Source organism: Emys orbicularis, chromosome 16 (assembly GCF_028017835.1).
Source record: "Emys orbicularis isolate rEmyOrb1 chromosome 16, rEmyOrb1.hap1, whole genome shotgun sequence".
In the NCBI taxonomy this organism is placed as follows: domain Eukaryota; kingdom Metazoa; phylum Chordata; order Testudines; family Emydidae; genus Emys; species Emys orbicularis.
The window spans coordinates 8,247,275-8,274,291 of record NC_088698.1 but is presented as its reverse complement, the minus strand read 5'-3'; the positions used below and the strand labels follow the sequence as shown (position 1 = coordinate 8,274,291).

Sequence of the window (27,017 nt, the reverse complement as noted above, 5' to 3'; positions counted from 1 at the left end):
CAAGAAGTAAATTTTCATATTTGACTGTTATGTGCAAAATTCTGAGGCATAGGTGAAGGGATTGGGCGTGGCATAGATTTGTTTGAGGAATACACAAATGTCAACAAGATCTCCAGTTTATTAATAAAATGACATTCTGTATGAGGTGATAATTTCCATAATATTTATTTTTATTCCCGTTAGGAGGAGTCAGATTACTACTTCAAATCTGGAGGAAGAAGTCCCAAGCAACACTGTTTCTTGGGATTTTGTGGATCCGGTCCAAAGAGTCAGTTGTTCTTGTTCCAGGTAGGTAGCAAAGAGAAGAATTATTGTGTCAGGTTGAGTGAGGCTTGCAAAGTTGATGCACAATATAAAATTATTTTCAGAGTCACTACACAACAAGCAGGCATGCTCATAGAAAATAAAAGGGAAGATCATCAGCTGGTGGAAATCAGTCTAGTTCCATCAATTTACACCAGCTGAGGATCTGGCCTGCTATCTTCTAATGATATGCAGGGAAGTGACAGGAATGTAATTTATTCTTGTCACCACTGTACGGTACCTGAGCTGTTTTATTCTAACTCAGCTGTATCTGTTTAATAAATTCAGCTGATGTTTTTAAAATCAGGGTTTGTCTTATTTTCTGGAGCTTTTTTCCTGTGTAAACTATTATATTTAAATATTAAAAATCTAAGAAATTATTAAATGATTGCTCAGATTTACAGTATTTAGTGTCTTCTACTGTCTAGCTGTTTTGCAGAATTTAAAAACAGATGAGATATTAGAAGTAATTACAAAAACAGTACTTAGCAAATCTGTTTTAAAACTTGACATAAATAATATACTTTAATTAAAGTAAACTTGTGATGGAAGAAAACTTATGGAGCAAAATATATTTCAGGATTTTGTTTGGAAGTGATTTAGTTTGAATCAAGTAAAAATCAACATGTCTAAAGTTTAAAAAGTTCCATGCATCTCAGAACATGACTATAGAGCAGTGCTTCCAATAGAATGGGTGAGGACATACAGGGACTTGCAGTATTATAACTTTTTGCAAAGTTCCATACGGTCTGCATAAAGTCTTCATTCAAAAATGCATATGAGATGGTTCCTACATATGCCCACAATCTTTTTAAACTATTCTGTGTTAAATTAAAGAGAGCAAGATCTAACACAGGCAATCCTGTAACTTTCAGATAGAACATCATTGACTCCTCCATTTTGCAGCATCGAAAAATGTGGAGGAGAGAGGAAAGAGCATATATGAATTTAGACACCTAACTTATCTTCAGATTTTCTTTCTTCCAAGTTACTGCTTTTAACATTTAGTGGAGTTGTTGCCATCATCATGGAAAGTGCGCTGTGCAATGCTGTCTCTTTGCTTTTTAGGTGGAATTCCATAGTCCACTACATTTTTGAGTGATATGGTTATCATAAGCAAAATAATCTGTTTAAAATTACTAGTGCTGCTTATGAAACTACTGAAGTGATTAGCCCAGGAATTCAGAGCACCTGGAAGCATTGTGGCAGGAAATTTTTGCACAAGTTTATATAGTTTGGAGAGACTATAGTTTGCGGAGACTACTAATAGAATAATCTGGCTGGTACATGGTAGTAGCATATTGAGTATGAGGAGTTCTGTGTTTCAGTAGGAACATAGGCACATAACCAGGATAGGTTCATTACTGATTAAAAGTTAGCTTCATAGTCTGTAATCTTGGGAATGGGAGAGGATCATGGTGGTAAACCTTTAGAAACAAAAAGGAAAGAGCTACATATAAAGACTCCATTGCAATGAGCAAAAATGTGAGACCATCCCTTTTGTAAATGTTGACTTGAGTAAAGTCGACCTATCAGTAAGGTTGCCTGTTTGAGTTAGAGTTGGTTTGTTTTGGCTCTACGATAACCAACTTGCTACTCCAAGTTTGCTGGTCTGTAAATGACAATTGTGGAATATGATTTGTACTTCATTGCCTACTAGCATTCTTCTAGTAATGGAGAATAATTGTGCCCTCTTATCTCAGGATTTTTTTTGCAGTATGTTTGTAATCTTCTGTGGTCTTTTAATCTTTTAATTAAATATAATATCTATAGAGATATTTACATTTTTGGATGAATTTCCTGAACTTTAGTTCCCATGAAAGCTGTCAGGTCATAGTACAGACTAGATCCATGTGCAGTGTGGGCAAGTACTCTGCAAGTTTGCGTGCACAACTAATTCAGTGCATTTCCATCCTAATTTTCAATGTTCATAATGCCCCAGCCCTGAACTTCTTCCAAGGTGAGATAGTCAATTGTAGCAAATGTTTATAATAATTTTGTGATGAAGTATGTACTAGAGCCAGCCAGAAATCATCAGCCTCTCCACCCTTTATTTTAAATTTGATTTGAATCTGCTTTAACCAAAGTGTCCAGCAATGAAAAGCTGGTGCATTAACCCACTGTACTACCTACCAACCGTGTAACTCTGTTATCAGAAAGGTTATCATGTAATGCAGAGGAAGCTATCACAAGGTCTTCACAGACTGTCTCCGAGATAATGAAAACACCATTTAATGGCTACAACATCTAGGATATTGAATTTCTTTCCTGTGCTTCCAATTTTAAAAGATATTGGATTGCTGTTGCACAAGATGTCTTAGAATTTAAAGTCACTATCAATATGAAAATTCATAGTTTTTTGGGGGGCGTTTGGACTGTGTAAAATATTCAGCAATTGATGAGTATGGCACAACCACCTCTTATTTGGCATGAGTTGTGTGCCTCCTCACTCTCCCAGTCTGGAGGAAAAATGGCATGAAAGCAACCTGCTGTGCATTGCATCTGTGAGCACAGCTAAAGCACACAATATGGTATCATTTCCAACACATGCTCAAGATATACAGGAAGAGTAGTGTTGTTTCAGTATTGTTATGAAGAAAAACAGCTCTTCAGTGGTGAAAACAATAATACTTGGTATTTCTATATTATCTTCCACCTGAGAATTTTAAACAAACATTAATTCTTTCTCCTAGAATACTGCATGTGTGAGATAGGTGTCATTATCCCCATTTTGCAGACAGGGGAACTGAAGCAGAGAGAGGCTAAGTAACCCTTCCAAGATCACTTACAGTTTGCAGCAAGGCAGGAATAGAATTAATATTTCTTGGCTCTGTGCTTTTGTTCTACATCAGATCATGTATCCTCACAATCCACACGGTAACTTGTTTCTAACTCCTGTTTCAGGCACAAGCTTTTCAAACAGCGCTGTGCTGTTGGCCCCAGCCGTCCCCCAACGATATCACAACCAGGGTTCAGTGTCGGATCATCATCCTCTTCTTCCTTGCCACCACCTGCCTCTTCTAAGCACAAAACAACAGAAAGACAGGAAAAAGGAGAGAAACTGCAAAAAAGGCCTATGATGCCATTTCACCATCGGCCCTCTGTCACTGAAGAGCTATGCATGGAACAGGACACATCAGGGCAGAAGCTGGGGTTGGTAGGGATGGAGCCCTCTTTGGAAGTCACTAACTCCAGGAAATATGAGAAGCAGCTATCCATACCCTCTAGAAACACAAGCAAACAAATTAATCTGAATCCCATGGATTCACCCCATTCCCCCACCTCCCCTCTGCCTCCCACACTTAGCCCCCAGCCAAGAGGTCAGGAAGCAGAAAATTTGGACCCACCTTCAGTTGCTGTGAACCCAGCACTCTATGGTAATGGGTTAGAGCTCCAGCCATTGCCCGGTCTAGATGATAGGACAGTTCTTGTTGGACAGAGGCTGCCTCTGATGACAGAGGTCAGTGAGACAGCTTTATATTGTGGGATCATTCAAAACAATGAGTCATCAGATAAGTGGCAGAGCTATGTTCTCCCGGCAAGTGATGATCCAGAGTTCAAGCCACCAGAGCTTGGGTGTGAGAGATATGATGCCAAGATGGAGGTAAACTCAGACAGCACTGCACTGAAAAGGTAACTACAATGTTGAGTGACCATTGTCTTTATCAAATTACAATCAGAAGGCCAAATTCTACACTCCGTTACAGCCATGCAGTTCCATTAGGTATGAAAGCTTTTGGGATTGCATTGGTGTAAACGACAGCAGAAATTTAGTCGAGAGACTAACGATGTGGCAAAGATCTTATATGGTAGGAAAATACCTATAAATATACATTTTAAATGTCAATTCCTCACTTATTTGTCATGCTCATTAAACCTGCACAACAAATATAAGAAATCAATATGTAGCATCAGTGGCTCCTTCAGTTGGCACTAGCATTAAAAATATAGATAGAAATGTGGAAATTTAGTATGCTTTGTCTTTGTCATTTGTGTTTTTTGTGTTGGGCTGTGTAAGAGACATAATAGATTTTAAAGCCTACATTAATGCAACTGTGGCAGAATTAAGATTACCTCTTACCTCTTGTATTTAGTGTGTGTGTGGGGGGGTTATTGTTGCTGTTCAAGATTGCAACCTTAAAGTTGCATTATTGTTGGGGTTTAACAAGAAGAAGAAAGAAAACCCCCGTTTGTAGCACGGGGGAAATTGTGGCTTGTCTAGCTCTGTAAGTTATAAAACCTCACTACTCCATATACTGTATTCATAAAATCTAGTCACTGTACAACACTTAAGTAATGAAATCAGTATTGTCACAAAGTACTTGATCTTGCATCACTGAAGTCAATGGGAGCGTTACCATTGATTTTAATGTGAATAGCATCAAGACCTAAAACACTAACAGATTTTTTTCCCATATATGCATAAGAGAAAATATGTAATCACTTAGATTTTACTTTAAAAAAAGTAAATTTAACAAATGACTTTCTCAGTGAAAAATATGTGATGCATATGTAGTTTTGTCTTCAACAAAAGTTGATTTTTTTTTTAAATGGGAAAAGTATCTTTTCCCCCACTCACCTAACCTAAGTCTAAATGGAATTTGCACAAACTTAAAATAAAACAAAACAAAAAAACACATTTTGGTTTGGACTATGTAAGTGGTAGCCCAGAGGATAATTCAAGTGTTAAGTTTATAAAAAATATAATTAGAGAGGAGTTTTTAAGTTACTTCAGACTTAACTCTAGTAGTCATTACTGAAAATGATATGACAGACTGAAATGTTACATGTGCTTCAGGGAATTTTGATTTATCTATTTTCTACCTACAAGATTCATTCTCTCATTGGCCCAACATTGAAGTTGACAATACAGTGAGCAGCTGTTTAACATTAGTGGAAGAAAATGCATGTTCCAGTGGACAAAAAAAATGTATTTCAGCCAGACAGAGAGAGGAGTAGTACTGACTGTACTTGTGTGAGAAAATTCTATGAATCTGCAGTGCTGTTATTTTTGCCTTGTATGGAATATTTGTTTTTCATAATGGCTTTTTCCCCCCTCCCACAGACTCTTAGCACAACCCAACAAGCGGTTTAAAATTTTAGAAGACAACAAACCAGTGCAGACACTGAACTATCTTGACCCCTTGCCTCTAATACAGCAGCCTGGAGAAGGCCTGGGAGATGTTAGTGATCCTTATACTTTTGAAGATGGTGACATAAAATACAGTTTCACTGGCAATAAAAAATGCAAACTGGGGACTGAGAAAGATCCTCTGAAAAAGAATAAGGTACCATATCAGACCAGGGACATGTTGTTGTTATTGCATTTATTATATTATAATAGCACCCTCGGTGCTGTACAAACATAAGAAGACACAATGCCTTCCCCAAAGAGTGCACTAACAGGATATATCTTTGAGCACAAATTCAGTTCATACCTGCCTATTCACAGAGAAATATATTGTATCAGTGTGACATGTCCGAGTTAGTAGTTACTGGCTTAATCCCTTAGATCCCATTTAAACTACGAAGATATGTTTCATACTTGCATACCTTTGTTTTGGCCATCAGCAGAACCCAGAGTCAAACTAAGGAATAAAATATTTAATTATGTTATATTTCTGTAGTTCCAATTTATAGAGAAGAAGGAATTGGCTGCAATTTTTTTAGGTTCTTATCTGCAACAATTGACATATTCAGCTCACAACAGAGCACATCTCTCTAGCCTGAATTCATCTTTCTTGCCTTGAGTATGACTCATTCAGTCTTCTACTGCATGGCTTAGTAACATCAATGCTTTGTTGGTTTTGACATCTCCTCACACCCTTCCCTCCACATAATAGAGATCCATTTGATCACCATTCTGGGCCATCTGCTTTTACACCTTTAGGATATTTCTCCTTCCCAGTGCCTCTCACTCCCTGTAGTGCTATCTCATTGTCTGGCAGTTCACTTCAATTATTTGTTTCTGTAGGTAATTCCTCCACTGCAGTTCAAATTTGGGAGGCGTATATTCTCAACAAATTAAGCAGTCTGCTTATCTATTTTGACTACTCAAATAAACTGATATATGTAGATGGGAGCCTTTGTAAATGATGGAATATCATTTCATGTTATTCTTGATATGTAAGATAAATTATGAATGTCCGTGTTCTCTTTTTCTCCTTTTAAAGATTTTTTTGTGCTTATCAAGGTGAAGTCCTGATAGCACTAAGTAAGGTTGGGAATATAAAAGACAGTTATGGGGCAAGCTTTCTCTTTTACCTCTCATGCCCCCTCAGTCATGGCTTGCAGCATACCTGTTGTTCCAATTCTTGAACCACCCATGCCAAATCGTGCAGTGGGTTTGTGATTTGGCCATTGGCACTAGGATGAGACCAACAAGCTCCTTTTACCTCGTAATCAAAGTCAGGATTGTACGGAAGTTTCCAGAGGAGAAGATATATCTTGTTAGTTAACAAGCCCAGATATGGACAAAGATCTCTAAAGTGTTTGTACAGGATGCCTGTGAGAAACTTTTATAAATATGATAAGGTCCTTCGGGAGCACAGCTTTAAATTTCAGAGAACTTCTGTCTGCCAAACTGAGCAAAATAGGTTTTGCAAAAAGTAAAATTTAATAATATCATGTTGACATTTTTTGAAGTTCATTGTGAGCAGTAGGGGTCTGAATTAATGTATGAAAGTAAATTAAATGGTAATTAGCAGCTGAGCAGTCTAACTAGCTTGTGTTAGGTATGAATAAGGGCAGTATTGATCTTGCTTTAAAACATTTTGTTGGAGTTTGCTGCTGCTTGGCTAATAATAAAAATAGAAAGCAGCAGTGGACTGGAAGTCTCACGTTTCATCCATTCTTTCTAATTTTTACTTTTGCCTGTGTTTCCCACACTTTTTGCATTTAAATGATAATTTTTTCTATGTGACTGAATTCTTTGTGTAGTCAGAAGATGGAATAGGTACCAAGGAGATCCCCACAACAGGTCATTCCACACCGGTGCCTGATGGGAAAGATGCCATGTCTATTTTCAGTTCTGCTCCTAAAGCTGGTGAGTACAAGCTTGTGTGATCACTCTGTTAAAAAGAAAAGCTTCTTTTTTACCTAACAGATTAAATCTCAGATCAGAATTATATTCTGAAAGTTTTCATGTAACATGAAAAATATACCTGGCTATCTATTATGAGACAAACAAAAGAATAAAAACCAGCTAAAGAGTTAATATAATTTCATATTTAGTTTGGGTATTTTTCTGTTCATTTTACAGTAACACCAAACATTTTGGAATTTAGTAAAGTTGATTAGCATCTAATTTTATTATTTTATGGTTGACCTTCAGCATTTGACCTGAAATTTTAGTTGAAACACTAGAAGGCTATTTCTGAGGTACATTTCAAAACATGAGAACTGGTTTGTAGTGATTCTTGCCTGTTTTTGAAATTATGAGTGATAACAAAGACAGTGGTTTTACGTCTTTCACATGCTCTCTCCTATTTCTTAAGCCTTTATTTCCATTGTTTTCCACAGATACCCGGCAGGATTGTGCTGCAGGCCGAGTTGGCTCTAGCAGCCTCACACAGGTGACAGATCTGGCTCCATCACTTCATGATTTAGATAATATCTTTGATAATTCTGATGAAGATGAGCTTGGCGTAAGTCTGTACAGAGTTACACTGAGTAGCTTCTAGACAGGACTCCAGCAACCAAGGAATGATGCTGTTGGAAGCCAGGGAGGGAGCAATCATTGCATGGGTTTGAGAGAGATGTCAGGTAGACAGATCTACATTTATGACCAGGTAGAGTTGAGAGCAACTGGAGAAGCTGTTTAAGGATCTCCATTGGGGAGGGGAAAAGTCAGTGCATGAAATTCTGGGACATATGGGAGGATCACACGGATAGCAGTACAGCAAATTTTCTCAAAGTGACAGAATCACAGATGATGTCCATGTGCTGCTGGGGGGCCAAAGGCCGCTGTTAGTCACAGTATTATTATTTGGTGTATGCCAAGCCACAACATTCTTATCAATGATGTTCAAGGCACAAAGACCTCTAGGAAATTGAGTCATTTTGCAGTCCTCAACAATATTTGTCATGACTTGTGGCTGCTCGCAATGGCATGGTGGACTGTCTCTAAAACGCACTGAAATTCTGTTGCAACACAAATTCAGTATTTTGCTTGAGAAGATTTTTTTTTTAAATCTGTCAGTCACAGTCATTACAGGGACAGATTACCAAAAATCTTCTCAAGCAAAATACTCTAGTTGGACTGAGTATATCTAGTTTAGGAGACTCTTTAGCCTGGCATTAAAGGTTTGTGTTTGTAAGTTTTAAGGGAGATCTTGGTTTCCTTTGTAAATATCAGCTGAGAATCTAGTCCTCTGTCTTGTTTGAGAAGACCCAAAGGAGAAAATACAATCAATCACAATATATTTCAATAGTTCCCCAAAACAAGACTTTTTCCATTCTTTGTGCAAAAGTGAAGTGGTTATAAGAAGAATAAGTTCACCATGTACATTATATTGTTATAGTAGATAAAAGAAAAGGCAACACTATACCAATTACTGGGAAAGTCAAGGTTCCAAAAAAGGCAAAGCTTAGAATAAACACCAATTACTGCTTTAAAGCTTAATCAAATCCAGTTATAATGACACAGAAGCTGATCCTGAAGTGACTGGAGGTAGATGAGGTAGTTTAAAAGGCCCATGCCCCCTTTCTGAAGGTCTTTTCAAATAGCACAAATTATTTACCACCTCCTTTTCTCATTTCACCCCTTTACTTCACCCATAAAGGACATAGTTGAGAATGCAGATAAAAATGATTGCTCTCTTTCCTGGCTGTTGGCATGCCTTTTCTCCATGTCACATTGGCATTTTCAGAAGCATTGCTTACAGAGATGCAAGTGTGTGCTGTACAGAGATAAAATAGCAGCAGTCTTCAAAAGCCATGCAAACTTTTGAAGTTAAAGGATCAGCTTCCTCAAATATTTAAAGCTTTGTTTCAGGCCTAGTTGGATATGAAAAGCTAGAGAATGGGTCCTTTACATTTATTTTAGTTGCTGTCTGCCACGTTTCTGCCAGAGGTTGCTAAGTGAAGTTAACTTTAATGAGTGCTGAGTTGCACTCATTTGTGTTACAGAATTACATGGGCTCACGCCCACTACACTTTCGCTACAGTAGCTGCTAAGCAAATCAATTCTAGAAGGCTATGCTGTCAAACATCATCCAATATTTATGCCATCTTCCTTAAAATTACACTGTTGGGTGATGTTGATGTAACATTTTACCTGCCTTAATATTGCTATATGTTGAGCAGTGTCCAATGTGTGTCACTGTCTAATGCACAGTATTCTGGGCTCTGCTGCAACAGAGACAGCACAAGATAACTAGAGGACTTCATTCCCAGTGCTTTTATTTTCCCTTATAGTAATCCAAATATGGATGCAAATAGAAAAGCATTGTTAATTTCAAGTTGAGTGTATGATTGTATTTTTAGTATATGTTAAAGGCACCTAGAATCTATCTACTAAAGTTGAAAGAAAGGATTAAATAAAGTCAAATTGCCGAAAAAAATAAGTAGACGGTTTTAAAAAAGACAATGAAAAGCCCTTAACTATTGCCTTATTAAGACTAGGTGATTTTCTGAATGTTTAAAATAACTAATTAATTTTAATGTTTTTTATTCTGATTTTAATATATCATGTAAATACCTGTGTTTAGGCTGTATCACCAGCTCTGCGGTCATCAAAAATGCCTCCAGCAGGAGCTGAGGAACGCCCTCTGGGGAAGGATGGAAGAACAGCGGTACCTTATCCACCAAGTAAGAGAGTGACTGCAGCTTTGTTCAGAGCTGAAGTGTCCCCATAACTACCATCTCCCCATTTCTATAAGAAGTTTGTAATATTGGTTCTTCTTCGAGTGATTGCTCAGGTGTATTCCACCTGAGCAACACATCTCGAAGACCGCCAGTTACGGAACAGGTAACTGTCCTTTTCAGGTTAAGACCCAATACGTTCCAGTTCTTCTGTAAGTACTAGAGGCTAATATTAAACCAGGGCAATGAATTGCCGCATAAGAAAATCTTTGTGTAAGTATTTCTAAAATTGGTCTACAGAGCTCTGAGATGTCATTTATTTGATATTTCTGCCTTTGGTTGTAAGGATTAAAGGAAGTTGTTATATATCTTCCTTTAGAAGTCATCCCTATAGTCTCAATTAATATTTACACTCAGTTAGTAGCTGCACCATTATCAAATCATTCATATATATTTATATGTTTGCAGTCTTGTGATAGCCATATTGGTCCCAGAATATTAGAGAGATAAGGTGATATCTTTTAGTGGACCAATGCTTGTTGGCGAAAGAGACAAGCTTTCGGGCTTACACAGAGATCTTCTTTAGACTGGTCTTCAATAGACATTTAGAATAGGGGAAATGCTGCTTGTGCAGCTCAGGCCAGTATACCTTTATACTGTTTGTTTAGAGCTGGATATTACATGTGAAATCAATGGGAGGAATTAGCTATTGGCACTTGATATACTGAAAATGTAATATGGACATTAAAATCAGAATAGCTTTTTCATAAGGACTGTGCCAACAACTACAGGAAATTGTAGTTTTCACTGCTGTGAGGTCTAATGATGTTTTTGTGCTTCATTCGTGTAAATGGCATCCCTTTTGAATTATTCTTTTTTGTGTGTGTGCGCATGGAGTGGGACGGAATAATTTTCGTGTGATACTAACAAACCAGATTGTGAACTACAAATTACTTGTCTTAAAAGAGAAAAAAATTGTCTGACTGAGTGTGGCTACTTTAAGAGGAATCAAATTCCATTGCAAATCATTCTTTAATGCCTTCTCATTAACTTCAGCTAGTAATGAGAACAAATTGAGAGGAAAAACCACAGTGTCACAGGGATGAGTCAGAGAGTTTTATGGACCCATAAAAGCAGTGCTGATTTACTCAAATGTAGAAGTATGAAGTATACAGAGATTGGATTTTGACAGCTTTAGTAGATCCATAGCCTTCTAAAATATGCAAAGCTTTCTCAAGCATGACACATATGAAAATGAGTAATGCTTGACAGCCAGTTGCTGTAGTTTTTCTTTTTAATTAAACATTTTGGGATTTTTTTAATGTATCTGCACTGCAGAATTTTGCAAAGTGGAACTAAAAGATATAAGAAAATGGCATAATACAGAGCAGTATGGAATAGGTTAAATGGATACACTGTACCCCTTGTGCTTTCCCCTCTTAATCCTCTGTTTCCCTGTGACACTAGCTAGTGATGCATGACAACATCTGTGAGGAACTGAAATGCCTGATACATCATAGCAAAGCCCTGCTGACTAAATGTCATTCTAGCACCACTGCTCACCAAATGATGCTAAAGCACTCCTCTCTTCTTCCATTACTTGAAAAGCAGAGGGATCAGCTGATCCAAATCAAACCCATGGAAAGATTTCACTACTTAGTAGCAATTTTAAATCAAACATAACTGTCATCTTTGGACTGCACAAAATGTATAATAGCTATGGAGTACAAATTTAAAGAATATATCCTGTCAAATAGGTCTGGAGATTTGTAGTGCTTTACTGGACAGAAAAAGGCGTGGAAATGAAATGAAGCATTTAGTCTGTCAGAAACACTGGTTCAGTATATGGGTTTTGTGTAGGGGAAGGTGATATGGGAATTTATTATTATATGATCTCAGTATTTTTAACAATGAATTCATCAGATTGCAGCATTACGTCAAAAGGATATCTGAGCTACTTAAAATTAAAAAAGCAGTACGTTCTGAATTTTATGAAAAATAAATCCGTTATGGCAGGAAATGGAAAGAAGGGGTTGGGGAAAGTGTAATAGTTTACAGTGATTTCCATTTGGGTTTATATAATACATTTCACTTTATTAAGCATTTCAGTATTTTTTCTCACTTAAAATTAATGGGAAATATAGGATGAATTATTACACTGTGTTAATTTATTTAGAGATAATTAAATCCTATATGATTTTTCCTGCCTTGGTGGCTGTGGTGCAAAATGCATATTGCAGCATCCTCTGGGACTTGCCTGTTATTTTTTTAGATGCCTTGAGGCAGAATTTCTAATCAAGATGTTCCAAGATGGCACTTGCAATAGTCTCAGATCTGTTTTCATTGGATTATGACAACATGGACCAAAATGGGTTTACATACTGTTAGTCAGTGCAAAAGTTGTTCGCACTTCGTCAGAAGTTTAGCCAGTTCTGATTTTAGAATTTCGTGTCATGAAATACTAGAAAGGAAAGAAAAATATTCTGGATCCCACTTAGTTATTAACAGTAACTGTGGTCAAATCCCCAATACTGTTCTTTAATCTATTTTCTTAAAGCTTTCTTTATTATTGTCACAGCATATTTGAATATTGAACATCCTCAAACGTATGTGTTTCAATTGAACAATAAACTTGAAAAGTGTCCATAGGACACTGTACTCTGTATAAATTATATTAATGGAGTTAGTCTAGATTTACGCTGGTGTGGAAGCAGGGGAGGATCTGCAGTCTGTTTGCTTGATTTTAACAAATCAAAAAAGCCAGTGCTGAGTTGGAGTCCTTCTCTTTATGGGGTCTCATTGAAGAGTTATGCAGAATTTATTTTTTAATGGTTAACAGTAGTTATTTTGTGATGCTTAGCTGTGGCAGATCTGCAAAGGATGTTCCCAACACCCCCTTCCTTGGAGCAACATCCTGCCTTTTCCCCAGTGATGAACTATAAAGATGGAATAAGTTCAGAGACTGTGACGGCATTGGGGATGATGGAAAGTCCTATGGTCAACATGGTTCCCACACAGCTCACAGAATTTAAAATGGAGGTGGAAGATGGATTAGGGAGCCCTAAACCTGAAGAAATCAAGGTAATACACCAAAGTTACCATTAGTGTTACTTCATCTGTGTAAGATTTTTTCTGAAATAAAACGCATACAAATAGGGTGCCATAGAGTTGGCTGGAAAATTGATTGCACAATTTTGAACTAGATTCATATAAAGCAGAGGTCCCAAAACTTTTGACACACATCCCCCCTACTCCTCTCCCTCTGAGCTGAGGCCAAGAGTGGTGATGTGGCTTGGGGGGCAGGGGGCAGGAAGGGGGCTGAGACTAGGGCCACGTCTGGGGCCAGGAGCGGAGCTGAGGCTGGGGACGGGGGCGGAGCCGCAGCCGGGCTCTGGTGGGGGCTGGCAGCTGGGCCCGCGGCCAGGTGTGACTCCGCTCCCAACCTTGCCCCCAGCCTCGGCCCCAGGCCGGGAACAGAGCCACAGCCAGCAGCTGAGGCTGGGGGCTGGGACCGGGGCCACGCTGCGGCTGGGGACGGGGCCAGGCATGGGGATGGGAGCCAGGGACGCGGCTGGGAGTGGGACTGGAGCAGAGCTGGGGGTGGGGATGGGCTGGGTGGGACACTTTGGGGACCTCTGATATAAAGGGATTGGTAATCCTTCAGTGGAAACAATTCCTTTTTTATTGGACAAGTTTGCAGTTGTTTAATGTGAGCAGACAAATTGCACAAAAATAGATGTATTAGTTACATATTGACTTTAATGTTTTTGAGGCACTCTTCTCAAAATAAGAACCTATGATAGCTGTTTGTTGTCTTTGTGAAATGAGTTTTGTTTCAGGCTAATCCTTAGTGGACATCTGTCCACACTACAGAAAACTCCGTTGTGGTTGCCACTAATTGGTACCTGCTTGTTTGCCACAGGTTTTCTGTAGCACCCATCACTTTTGTAGAGTTTATGCACTGAAACTTGGCTAGCAGTCTCAAAAGAGAAAACCAGGATGGAATTGGCTAATTCCACTCCTAGCCCCGCAAAGGTTGTCCCTATTGGTAAGGGTTAAGAATCACTGGTCTGCTAGTTTGTGGGGAAAACTTGTTCTGCTGCTCCCTATGTTGTATTTTTTTCATAGTTACATAGTATTTAAAGCCAGAAGAGACCATCTAGTCTGAACTCTTGAATAACACAGGCCATAGAATTTCACTAGTACCTCTTGACGGAGCCCAATAACTTGTGTTTGACTAAAGAATACTGTCCAAAAAGGCATCATCCAGTCTTGATTTGAAGACCTCAAGAGATGGAGAATTCACCATTTCCAGTGGTTAATCACCCTCACTGTTAAAAATTGTGCCTTCTCATTTGAATTTGTCTGGCTTTAACTTCCAGTCTCTGGTTCTTGTTATGCCTTTCTCTGCTAGATTAAAGAGCTTGGTATTTTTCACCCCATAAAGGTACTTCTGCACAGTGATCAAGTCACCTCTTATTCTTCTTTGCGATAAACTGAACAGATTGAGCTCCTTCAGTCCACTGTAAAGCACTCCAGCCCTCAAATAATTTTTATGGCTCTTTCCTGTACCGTCTCCAGTATTTCAGCATCTTTTTAAAATGTGGCACCAGAACAGGAGTGTTCCAATATCAATCTTGCAAGGCTATATTCAGCGGTAAAACCCCCTCTTTATACATACAAGGATTATTAGTCTGCTTTGGCACAGCATCACACTGGGAGCTCATGTTGAATTGTTTGTCCACTATGACTCTTAAATTTTATTTCAGAATCACTGCTTTCCAGGAAACAATCCCCTATCTGAAGGTCTGGCCTGTATTCTTTATTCCTTGATGCATGACCTTGTATTTGGCTACATTAAAATGCATTTGTTTGAACAGTCCCCAGGTGATCCAATTCGCTCCATATGACTTCTCTTTCCTCATCATTATGTACCACTCTGGCAATGTTTGTGTCATCTCGAAATTTTATTAACAGTGGATTTATATTTACTTGCACATCACTGATAGAAATATTTGTGATGGACAAGAAGTGACTATGTATTAATCTATTAATACTATTATGTAATAATGGTATGGCTGTTGTAAGTGACCTTGTCAGTAAAGAAAAGTTACTGTATATCTATGATGGGTTAGTAGAATTTCTTGTATGATTGTATTCATCTAACTTAATAGGGGGCTGTGGGAGGAGCAAACAGTAAAGTGGCAGAATGGCTTCCCAGATAAGAATATCCAAGCACACTCTTGAAAGACAGTAGGGCAAGCTGTTATCTTCAAGGACCCTGGCTCCATTGAGTTGCAAATCTTGTTTTGCCAGAGTTTGGAGTTAAGAGATGAAAGGGCTGCAAACAGTTAAAAAGTGACTTGATTTCTGCAAAGGAGGGTAAGTTGCCAGGGGCTGTCCAAGAAGTTGTCAGTGGGCGTTGACAGGGAGGGGGTCTGCAGAAGAGTCTAGACCTACCAGGGTCCGCACGTGGAAAATGGTTATATGCATATCTAGCTCTGCCAGGTGTTTAACCTTTTTCCACATGGGGACTTTGCCTTAAGGAGGCAGGTTGGTCACTGCTTACACTGTCATTGCTCCCAGAGAAGAGAAGAGACCTGCAGATATTGGGTATAAATCAGACCTGCTGAAATCACAGTTAGTACCAGGGGACTGCAATCCAGGGCCTAGTTTGAAAGTGGGAGAGTTGCGTGTTTCCACCTGGAGACAGGTGACAGCTAAAGACCTGAGATAGGAGTGGAAAGCACTCAACAAGAGCAGGAGAGGTCAGAGGTGCAGTTAATCTGGGAACTGTGACAATATCGAGTTATTGTTTTTGGCTAAATTGAGGCTGTATTGATCGAGTTTTTGTTTTTGGCTAAACAGTCTCCAGGGTTATTAATTCCCTGTCTTTCACTAGCAGTAAATTCATACTAGAGAGGATCCTAAGTTAATTAAGGACATTCTAAAAATCCCTGCTGCTGCATAATTTATTTATTTGAAGAAATTCAGACAATTTCCATAACAAAATAACTGTGATAGATAAATTACCTGTTTATTGAACATACCCTCCCCCAATAACATCAGCAAAATTGTGTAAAAGAAAACCCAGCAGAATTACTTGGCAACTGTTGCTAGAATAAGATAAGATAAAAATGGGCAGTCTGTCTCTGAGAGTTGCTCCCCGTTGCCCAGTAACAATTGCATGAACTTTTTGCAGAGTACATAATGTAGGTCCAGTCCCAGTTCTAGAAAGTACTTAAGTATATGCTTAAGTCTCAGTGAAGACAATGGGACTTAAGAACATGCTTAAAGTTAAGCAAATGCTTACTGCTTTATTGAACAGAAATGGATGTAAGCACATACTTAACTGCTTTCCTTTATGGCCAGGGATGGTGCTTCTCAGTAAAATCAGCCATTTATCTTAAACAGGTAAAGTTTATTTGCTTTTTAACCTAGTTTACAGGCTTTCAACCATATTGAATTTAATTCCACTCTCAAAGAAGTGTATAAGAGTAGCAGTCTTTTTTTCTTTCCCTTTTTCCAGTCTGAAGACCAAAATTGTAATTGAGGGAACAACCTGGTAAGAATTTTACAAAAGAGATAGAGGGATGCCCAGTCTCAGGGAAAAAAGGAGAAAGCAAAAATAGGACCGCTATTTACTCAGAGCTAAGATGGCCTCTCACATTGGGGAAAAAAATTGCACTGATGCTACCACTAGTTGAGCTGTCTTGATAGTAGCACCAGCAGGAGCCATACTGCAGGCTCCAATGGGTTCTGGAGACGTTGCCCCATGCCAATTAAAGATCAGCTTCTAACATTAGGTTTAATTGCTATGGTGATAAAAACCTTGGAAACCCCTGCAGTTTTATCTACACTAGGACTCCCACTGGTGCTCTCCCCAGGGCAACTAAAATAGTGGATTTTTTAAAATTTCCTAATGAAAAAATTATCTTAGACAGTAAACCCATGAACTCTCTAGGGAGCTGATCTCCAGGTAGCCACACCTTTTACCATTGGCAATCCTTCTGACATTCCCAGGGGTCACTTCCCCTTCTGTTCCTAAACAGCACTAATTACCAACAGGCAATAGCAAGGAGAAGGGAAAAATAGTATGCCCAGCTTTGTACATAATCCCTACTTTCAGAGAATCCTTATTAGACTGTAAATTGCCAAAGAAACGTGCCCTGGGCCTAATCTAAACACATGCTTTTGGGGAGTGAATTGCTCTTTCCAGCGTACAGTATCACTTTACCTGACTTAATGGGGAAAACAAATACTACCCTAACCTGATGGGACTTGTTGCCCTCACAGTGTGGGTATAATAAAAAAAGGCATGTTTGTACTAGGTGTCCATGTTCTACTAATGTATAATTATACAGTTCCCAATCTCTCTCTCTCTCTCTCGCTCTCTTTTCGATCAGTTTTAGCAGCATTTTAGAAACTGAAAAGACATGTATTTCAGTATACTGGTTATTAATTAGGTGTGCTGCATACAAATAACGAAAAAGCTATTTCTTCTAGTTGTCACAGACCTTATTTGTTTTTAACTCCACTTCAAATATTTTCCTGTATGTCAAAACAAAATTAGTTAATCTTTGGACAGGAAGGAAATCTGGGTCAAGATCATAGTTTGATGAGCTAAAAGAGAGATTAGAAAAAAATATATATGTTAGGGACTCATTCATACTGAAGATATTTTAGAGATCTCTAACAAAGATTTAAAGAGTATTGAAACATATATATTTAATTGTGCATAGAGTTCTGCATTTGAGCAGCTGCTGCTCATACACATTAATAGGAATCTAGCACCTAACCCCACTGTAACTCATTTTTACAAAAATGCAAGTAGGTTTCTTGTGCTGATTATTGAGTGCCAAAGGTAGGAATCCTGTTATGCTTCATCTTCTGACACTTTAAGGAAGCACTGGGAAGGGAAGCAAAAGGACAGAGAAATCTATGGCTGGCAGAGTTAAGGAAAGTAAGTAAAACTGTTTTAAGTACATGAGGTACACAGAAAATCTTAACAATAGTAGTGGTCCATTACTAGATGGAAATGGTAGAATTATCAATAATCAGAGAAAAGCAGAAGTGTTCAATAAATACTTCTGTTCTGTATTGGGGGGGAAATGGTTGATGTACTCATATCATAAAATGATGATAATTCCACTTGTATGTCAGGAGGATGTTAAACAATAGCTGCTAAAGTTAGACAGTTTAAAATCAGCAGGTCCAGATAACTTGCATCCAAGAGTTTTAACAGAGAAGGCAGAAGAGCTTATTGATTTTCAATAAGTCTTGGAACACTGGAGAAGTTCCAGAAGACAGGAAGAACGCTAATGCTATGCCAGTATTTAAAAGGGTAAAGAGGCTGGCCCAAGTAATTATAGGCCTGTCAGTCTAACATTGATCCGGGCAAGATAATGGAGCGTGTGATATGGGATTTGATTAATAAAGAATTAATTGAGGGTAATATAATTAGTGCCAGTCAATGTGGGTTTATGACAAATAGATCCCTTGAAACTAATTTGATATCTTTTTTGGGGGTGAATTAAAAATTTGATAAAGATAATAATGTTGGTATAATATACCTAGATTTCTGTTGAGCATTTTACTTGGTGCTACATGACATTTTGATTAAAAAATTATAACAAAATAAAATTAACATGGCACATGTTAAATGGATTAAAAGTTGGCTAACTGATAGGTCTCAAAATGTTGTTAATGGGGAATCATCATCAAGCGGGTGTGTTTCTAGTGGGGTCCTGCATGAAATAGTTCTTGGCTTTACATCATATAATATTTTTTTCAATGGAAGAAAACATAAAATCATGACTGATAAAGTCTGAAGATGATACAAAAGTTGGGGGAGTTATAAACAATGAAGAGGACAAGGCCAGTCAATCAAGTAAATACAGAGCAATCTGGATCACTTGGTAAGCTGGGCACAAGCAAACACTATGCGTTTTAATACGGCTATATGTAAAAGTATACACATAGGAACAAAGAATGTTGGCCATACTTATAGGATGGAGGAATCTATCCTGGGAAGCAATAACTCCGAGAAGATTTGGGGATTGTGGTGGATAATCAGCTGAACTTGCACTCCCAGTGCAATGCTGTGGCCAGACAGCTAATGTGACCCTTGGATGCATAACAGTGGAATATTGAGTGAGGAGGAGGAGGAGGAATGTTATTTTACACTCTGTATTTGGCACTGATGCAGCTGCTGCTGGAATAGTATGAACAGTTCTGGTGTCCACAATTCAAGAAGGATGTTAATAAACTGAAGAGTGGTCAAAGAAGAGCCACGAGAATGACTGAAGGATTTGAAAACCTGCCTTATCGTGATAGATACAAAGAGCTCAGTCTATTTATCATAACACAGAGAGGGTTAAGGGATGACTTGATTACAGTCTATAAGTATTTATATGGGGAACAAATGTTTGATAATAGGCTGTTCAGTCTAGCAGAGAAAGGTATAACACGATTCGATGGCTGGAAGTTGAAGCTAGACAAATTCAGACGGGAAATAAAGCAATACACTTTTAACAGTGACAGTAATTCACCATTGGAACAATTTACCAAGGGTTGTGGTGGATTCTCCATCACTGGCAAGTTTCAGATGAAGATTGGATGTTCTTTCTAAAAGATCTGCCCTAGGAATTAGTTTGGGGAAGTTTTCTGGCTTGTGTTGTACAGGACATCAGACTAGATTATCACAGTGGCCCTTCTGGCCTTGGAATCTATGAGGATGCTGGGGCTGTGGTAAGACATTAAAAACTAAGTTTTCTAGAATTTCTACTATATACACTGCAGTAGTTCCCCCCAGATGCTAGATGTTTTCCAATCACAGAGGAAGACAGACTCTGTCTCAAGAAGATCTGGAATAACTCTGGCTGAAGTCCTAGTTATTGTTCCCCTTAACCAAAACAAAACAAAAGTGTAATGGTTGCTAGTGAGCCCAAGGTGGCTGTACTATGAATTTGGTATGGTGCCAGTGGTTAATGGTTACTCCGTTCACCATTATTATTATTTGGATTATGATAGTGCCCAGGATGTGTTGTTCACTTTCTAACCATGTAGTATAAAGTCCTTCCCTAAAGCAATCACAATCTGCTCTAGAAGCCTAATCTTTTTACACTCATTATAATTGGGTTGTGTGTGTGTAATTTAGGTTCTGAGCCAAAGCCCCTTGTAGTCTGTGGGATCAGTTCCTAAATGTTTATAAAGTGAGTAAATATTTCATTATGAGAAAAAGTGCAGTTATATGTGCTTCAAATTAGTATAATTAGTTTTACCTGAAAAATATATTTTAATATAAAGATTGATTTTTCTATGTAGCTCTAAATACTGAAATCACTTTGGTTTTACAGGATTTTTCATATGTGCACAAAGTTCCATCATTTCAACCTTTTGTGGGCTCTTCTATGTTTGCTCCATTGAAGATACTGCCAAGCCAGTGCCTGCTACCTCTGAAGATACCGGATGCCTGCATGTTCAGGCCTTCTTGGGCGATTCCTCCTAAAATTGAACAACTCCCCATGCCACCTGCAGCCACTTTCATCAGAGATGGCTACAAGTAAGTACAAGCATTGCAACAGACGATGACATTCATTACGCCCAGATCTAGATATGTAATAAATGGACACTCAGAGTGCTGGTGATTTTTCCTCTTTTTAATCCATATGATAAAATTAGGAGCAAGCCTAATTACGGAATTATTTTAAACCTGCTTAAACTTTCATTGCTTTATAAAGTCAGAAACATTTTTGATAGCTGGAGCAGGAATAAATGACATTTGAGTTGATCCATTTTAAATAATTATCCAGGCAAAAACATTGTAATTCAACATAAAGTAGAAATGTTAAAGAAGAAGGCTCATACAGTTAATCTCCAAGTATTAGGTTTAATGATGGATTTTAATGGTGAATATTTAGTCATTACTTTCCCTTCTTTGCTGGAGGAAATGGTAGATGTCAAACGTGATTTGCCTTTAATTGTAAAAAAGCATATCATCTACTTTTCCCTTGAGTTTTAGTTAATACCAAAGAAGGAGGCAGACAAAAAAGTTGTATACTTGTAATGGCTGTGTGAGTAGTAGAGAGAAAATATCTGCCTGTATAAAATATAAACGAAAGTAATATTTGATAGGGAAGGTACTCATGTTCATTTATACTACAAAGGAAATAGCAGGTCATTGAATGAGATGTAAACTTTAGGAGACGGTTTATAAAATTGAAATTGCATAGTACTTTCCAGTAAAACTATGATAAATGGTAGATGGAAAGAAGTACTTACCTTCTGATTTTGATAAAACAAAAATGTGTCCTCTAATCCATCTGCAGTGCATGATTTAGAAGATCAAAATGTTAATTCTGATGGTTACTTTGAGCTGACAATGAACTCCTATCTTCAGGATTTTTAATACTTAAATTGTTCTTGGTAGTTACTCCCTTTAATTTATTCAGCTCATTGAAATATATGTATCCGAATTCTGGTAGTGTCTGTGGCTGTTTTTTGTAAAGTTCCTTTTAAAATAAATAAAAAAAAAAATTAAAAAAAAGGGAAGTGGGGAGGGAGTACCTATGGACACCCAACTAGTCAGCTAAGGATCTGACCCTTCATCTCATGGAATAGAATGGATCTTGAAGTAATGGACCATTCCATCATTTACAGTGGTAGAGCTTGTATGTTTAATGTATTTGTGCCCCAAAGACATGCTCTTCAATATTCACTTTTTACCTCATTCGCTGTGGTTACATTCCCTCCTGTGCAGATGGCCAACATAAATGATATACACCTACTGATGGTGTGACTTATGTGGTGTGTAGGCCTCTGATGTCCCTTTGTACAGGGATGAATTTCACCCCATTTTAGTTTTGTGGGGACACACAACTCTTCTTTGGGATCCTCTTGTTTCTTCTGAACGGTTCACATAAATTGTCAGTTTAATGTGCTCGGTGATTCCTATTCCTGTATATTCTGAAATTGCTGTGCTTCTCTCCACTATAAGGTGGAGTGGCACTGTGCCCCAGCTGCAAGTTTGCCATTAAATTAAGTTAAATGAGAAATTTGCATCCCCAGCATATTTTTCAAAAGTTATCACTGTTTATGGAAGAAATCCATTGCTGCAGATCTTGAAACCTAGCAAGAATTTAAACCATTTAATACATAAAACCTCTCAAAAGCTATAATTTATATAGTAGAAGAGTCTCCTGCTGCAGTGAATGTATTTATAGAGGAAGTGGCTTGCATCTTTAAATCAATCCTTAAATCCTTGAAATCAGGCCTTCTCCAGCTCCAAAGGATCTTCCAATGCTCTCAAAAGAAGTGCAAAAAAGAAATTACAAACCCTCGATACCACCTAAGGAGCAAATGACTTCTCAGGTTTTCTCTAATAGTAACTGCTTCTAATAGTAACCAGGACTGAGCTGATTGTTAATTGCAGGTATTAGTTGAAAAAAATCTTTTATTTTCAATGTAATCCAATTAGAGTGAAGATAATTACTGCATCCTGATTACTGCAGCTTTTTAGTAAAGTGGTGATTGCCAATCAAGATTTCTAGGTCACGGTTTGTCATTTGTCTAAGGTATTCACTGTGCCTCAGATTCACAACTCTTATCAACCTTTGTCCATTTTTTCCTACCTTTGACTTGGGCACAGGTCAGTTAAAAATAACAAAATGATTCTAAAGGATCAGGTCTTTACTTCAGTTTCTTTTCAAGTTGCTAATGAAATGTGATCCTTAGAATAATATTCCTTTTAAAATAACACATAAAACACACAGTAAGAACACACAAACGTAAAAAATCCATATGTTTCCGCTCCTTCATCAAGAGACTGATTGTGTTCTTATGTTTTATGTGCTGCCCTTAAGGAATACATTTCAAGAAAAATGTTTTATTAGCTCTTGGGAAGAGAAATGTTATAAAGACCTTATTTGTTTGAGCAATTATGTTGTCCTTAATATGAAGCCTAATGACAAAATTATCTGTTTCTTACTGTAATATGTCACTCCAAAGAAAAGAGATCTCTTGTGGAAATATATGACCACATTCTGGTCCCTGAAATTTAGCAGATAATGGCAAAACTGTTACTAATAAGGAGTGTGATGACAAATGGTGACCTAGAAATACCACCTTCAGCTCTTGTGGACCACGAGTCTGTAATAGCAAGTGTTATTTTTGTGCTGTAAGCTATATAGGGCTAGATAAAGGCTGCCTTTATTGTATGTGAAACACTTTTGTCAGCTGGGTACCACCAAGGAAACATTAAAATTTAACCAAGAAGAATCAGATAAATTACTTGTATCAAGGAGTACTGAAATTAATTATTTACTACAGACATTTTAAAACATATAGACAGTAAAGCCAATTATTTCTAAATGGAGTTTACAATGCTGTATAACTATATGAAATTTCATGTCCCTAATTTTTACACATTGGACCGTAGATTTCTTTAGAGACAGTTGCATGGTGAACTCACTGAAATAATCCCCCTCCCCCCCCCCCCAGCAAAGTACTGGAAATATTGAAGTCACATCAATTATTTAATTTCAGGTCATTCTAAATAAGCACCCGAGATTTCAGGTCATAACAGACTCTTAGCTTGTAATCTTTAAAACAGCATGAGGGGATGTTTTCTGTTTTGTTTTGTTTTTTCCTTTTTACTACACTCTCAGCGACTCTTAGCTATGTTTGCTGATGAGACCTTGAAAGATTAGACAGAAAGAAGAGAGACTCTTGAATATAATTATATGAGAGGAATGTCTGAAGGTGCTGTCCCTTTATTGTGGTCATTATATAGCTATTGCATGTGAGTCCTGTCTACAGTGAACCTTTTGAATATTCATCTTCTTCCTGTATTTTTTTGCAGCAATGTGCCTAGTGTTGGGAGCCTCACAGATCAAGACTATCTTCAGATGAACACTCCCCAAATGAATACACCAGTGACATTAAACAGTGCTGCCCCAGCCAGCAACAGTGGGGCAGGAGTACTGCCATCCCCAGCAACTCCCCGCTTCTCCGTCCCTACGCCACGCACACCCAGAACCCCAAGGACTCCTAGAGGTGGGGGCACTGCCAGCGGGCAAGGATCTGTAAAATATGACAGCACAGATCAAGGTTCACCAGCTTCTACCCCTTCTACAACACGACCGCTTAATTCTGTGGAGCCACCCACTGTCCAGCCAATCCCAGAAGCCCACAGCCTTTATGTCACCCTGATTCTTTCAGACTCCGTGCTGAACATCTTTAAAGATCGCAACTTTGATAGCTGTTGTATATGCGCGTGTAACATGAATATTAAAGGTGCAGATGTAGGGCTGTACATCCCAGATTCATCTAATGAGGACCAGTACCGCTGCACGTGTGGATTTAGTGCAATTATGAACCGCAAACTAGGTTACAACTCTGGGCTTTTTATTGAGGATGAATTGGATATTTTTGGCAAGACCTCAGACATTGGCCAGGCTGCAGAGAGGAGGTTGATGATGTGTCAGACCACTTTACTTCCTCAGATGGGAGAGGGAGCCAGGAGGGGCCAGGAACCCCCTATGAGCCTCCTCCTCCTTCTCCAGAATCAGCACACACAGCCTTTCACCTCTCTGAGCTGCTTGGACTACATGTCCTCCAATAACCGGCAGACACTTCCCTGTATGAACTGGACTTATGACAGAGTGCAAGCAGATAGTAATGATTCCTGGATAGAGTGCTTCAATGCCCTGGAGCAAGGAAGGCAGTATGTGGATAACCCCACTGGTGGAAAAGTGGATGAAGCCCTAGTAAGAAGTGCTACTGTACACTCTTGGCCTCACAGCAATGGTATGGTTCACAGAAGAGGTTTTGGTTTTCTTTCGTTTGAAAAACTTAGTTACCTTTGCAATTTAATTTTAAACTTGCCAGTGCAAGACAGTATCATTTAAACTTTATGGGGGGAAATACACTCTTGAGGAACAGGAGTAGATAAGTAATTTGGAGAGCTTTCTAAAACCAAAGGTAGAATACTGGTAAATTTCCTTCTTCCTTCCAGCATGTTGTAGGACTTTTCAGTGTCACAAATTCACAGCAATTCTGTAGGTTTTTTGGTTTGGTTTGTTTTCTGGGGTGAGGGTCAAACTTTGCTCTAGCTTTCTTTGGTGAGACTGTGGCACATCTTTTTGGAACATAAGTATGCAATCATCAAAAGGGGGCTGCTCTTTGTGAAACAATGCCAACTAGAAATAATGTAAATTTGTAAATGAAATGTAATGTGTTTATTTACAATTCTTTATGGGCTTGATTTAAAGAGCAATATTTGTTAGCCTTTAAGCAGCTTAACACCTTTAAACAAACTTATAGCAAATCACTACAGTCTAGATAACATTTTGCAAAAGGATATTTTGAAACAAACTTGATAGAAAGCTTAGTCTAACAACGTTGTTTGATAAAGAAGCAGTTTAAATTCTATTTTACTAATTACAGAGGAGCACAGGCTATATGGGCACCATGAGAGGCAAGATAAAGGAATCACAGGCCAAACAAAAGTTATGCCCCCTTCTCCTCACCAGAAATATGATTCGTACCTCTTTGTCATTTGTAGTACTGGATATCAGCATGCTGTCCTCCCAGGATGTGGTGCGCATGCTACTGTCCCTACAGCCCTTTCTCCAAGATGCCATCCAGAAGAAGCGGACAGGCAGGACCTGGGAGAACATCCAACATGTGCAGGGACCCCTCACCTGGCAGCAGTTCCATAAGATGGCAGGACGGGGAACATATGGTAGAGTTTTTTGTGGAACAGCAGTGTTCAGATGAAGGCTGTGTTTCCTTACACATGGGCATTTAAATGTGTTCTTTGAGGGAAAGTGCATAAGAACAAAAGTCTCCTCAGACAGCTTTTCACTGTGTTTAATATTTGAAAGATATTCTTGAGTAATATAGTGGGGGTTCTACCTTCCAAGATGACTGACGTTGGAGAGGGGCTTGAACACCTCAAAAGCTTTGGTGAGGTTCAAAATCCCTGTGTGGATTTGATTTTGGTTTGAACCCATAGCTAGTACAATGAATAATGTGAAGCATAGAAACTGTTAAGTAAAATTAGAGCCCTAGTTATAAGATTTTAAATATGTTTTAAAATGTCATATTGCTGATATGTTTGGAATTAAACACCTCCTGGTTACAAGTGAGACTTTTAATTGGAAATATATTTGACAGAATATGTACTAAGTGAGAACAAACTAATGACTGACCTTTAAACATCATTTTTACTCTTCATGCATTTTGCCTGCATTTTATGTGAAATTCCCTACTGATCTGTTTTTTTACAGTCTTATTCTGTTTTGCCACAGTTCCTCAATTCTCTACTTTCCCTGCTCTGACACTTGACATAATGCTGATTTCCCTTTTGGCTATGGCAGGCTGCAGTAACTATCATCACATTCCAATGCCACTCTCCCACATGACAAGTACCTCCAGCCTTTTTTCAACATTTGTAACTATAGTGTAGCATTGAATAGTCAGGATTTGCCAACAGTTACCACACATTGTAACTGAAATGACCACATTTTCCCATATGCATTAGAACAGTAGATATCTGTGGTGAGTATGTGGTAATGGTTGGTGAATGCTGACCTTTTTAGTCATTTATATTTCTCTGGAAATTGCCAGGGTATATTTGGGCTCACATTCTCCAAGCAACAGCAGGCTACACTAGCATTTCTTTTTAGCTAGCGTAATCCCTAACAGCCTGCTTGTGTGAGCTCTCAGATTTGTTATGATAATCCTCTCATTTGAGATGGTGACTGTTTTGGGTTTTTGTAATTTGTATTAACTCTAGCCACTTTGCTTAGAAATCAAGACTTTGATTTCCCACTTTGGGAGCTATGGTTTTCTTCAGTTGGTCATTTTGCACAACCAACAAGAGCTAAAGCAAGAAACATTAATTT

At 38.3% G+C, this 27,017-nt stretch overlaps 1 protein-coding gene across 1 annotated transcript in view; it reads left to right on the top strand.

Moving 5' to 3' along the window:
* MED13L (mediator complex subunit 13L) overlaps nucleotides 1-27,017 on the top strand; it is a 365,499-nt gene that overhangs the window by 284,731 nt on the left and 53,751 nt on the right. Inside the window, exons 8-17 of the mRNA XM_065417598.1 lie at nucleotides 184-288; nucleotides 3,208-3,936; nucleotides 5,369-5,591; nucleotides 7,243-7,348; nucleotides 7,825-7,949; nucleotides 10,014-10,113; nucleotides 12,968-13,188; nucleotides 20,466-20,671; nucleotides 23,969-24,915; nucleotides 25,673-25,852. Of these exons, the coding sequence (XP_065273670.1) occupies nucleotides 184-288; nucleotides 3,208-3,936; nucleotides 5,369-5,591; nucleotides 7,243-7,348; nucleotides 7,825-7,949; nucleotides 10,014-10,113; nucleotides 12,968-13,188; nucleotides 20,466-20,671; nucleotides 23,969-24,915; nucleotides 25,673-25,852 (2,942 nt within the window). The remainder of the gene's footprint in view (nucleotides 1-183; nucleotides 289-3,207; nucleotides 3,937-5,368; nucleotides 5,592-7,242; nucleotides 7,349-7,824; nucleotides 7,950-10,013; nucleotides 10,114-12,967; nucleotides 13,189-20,465; nucleotides 20,672-23,968; nucleotides 24,916-25,672; nucleotides 25,853-27,017) is intronic.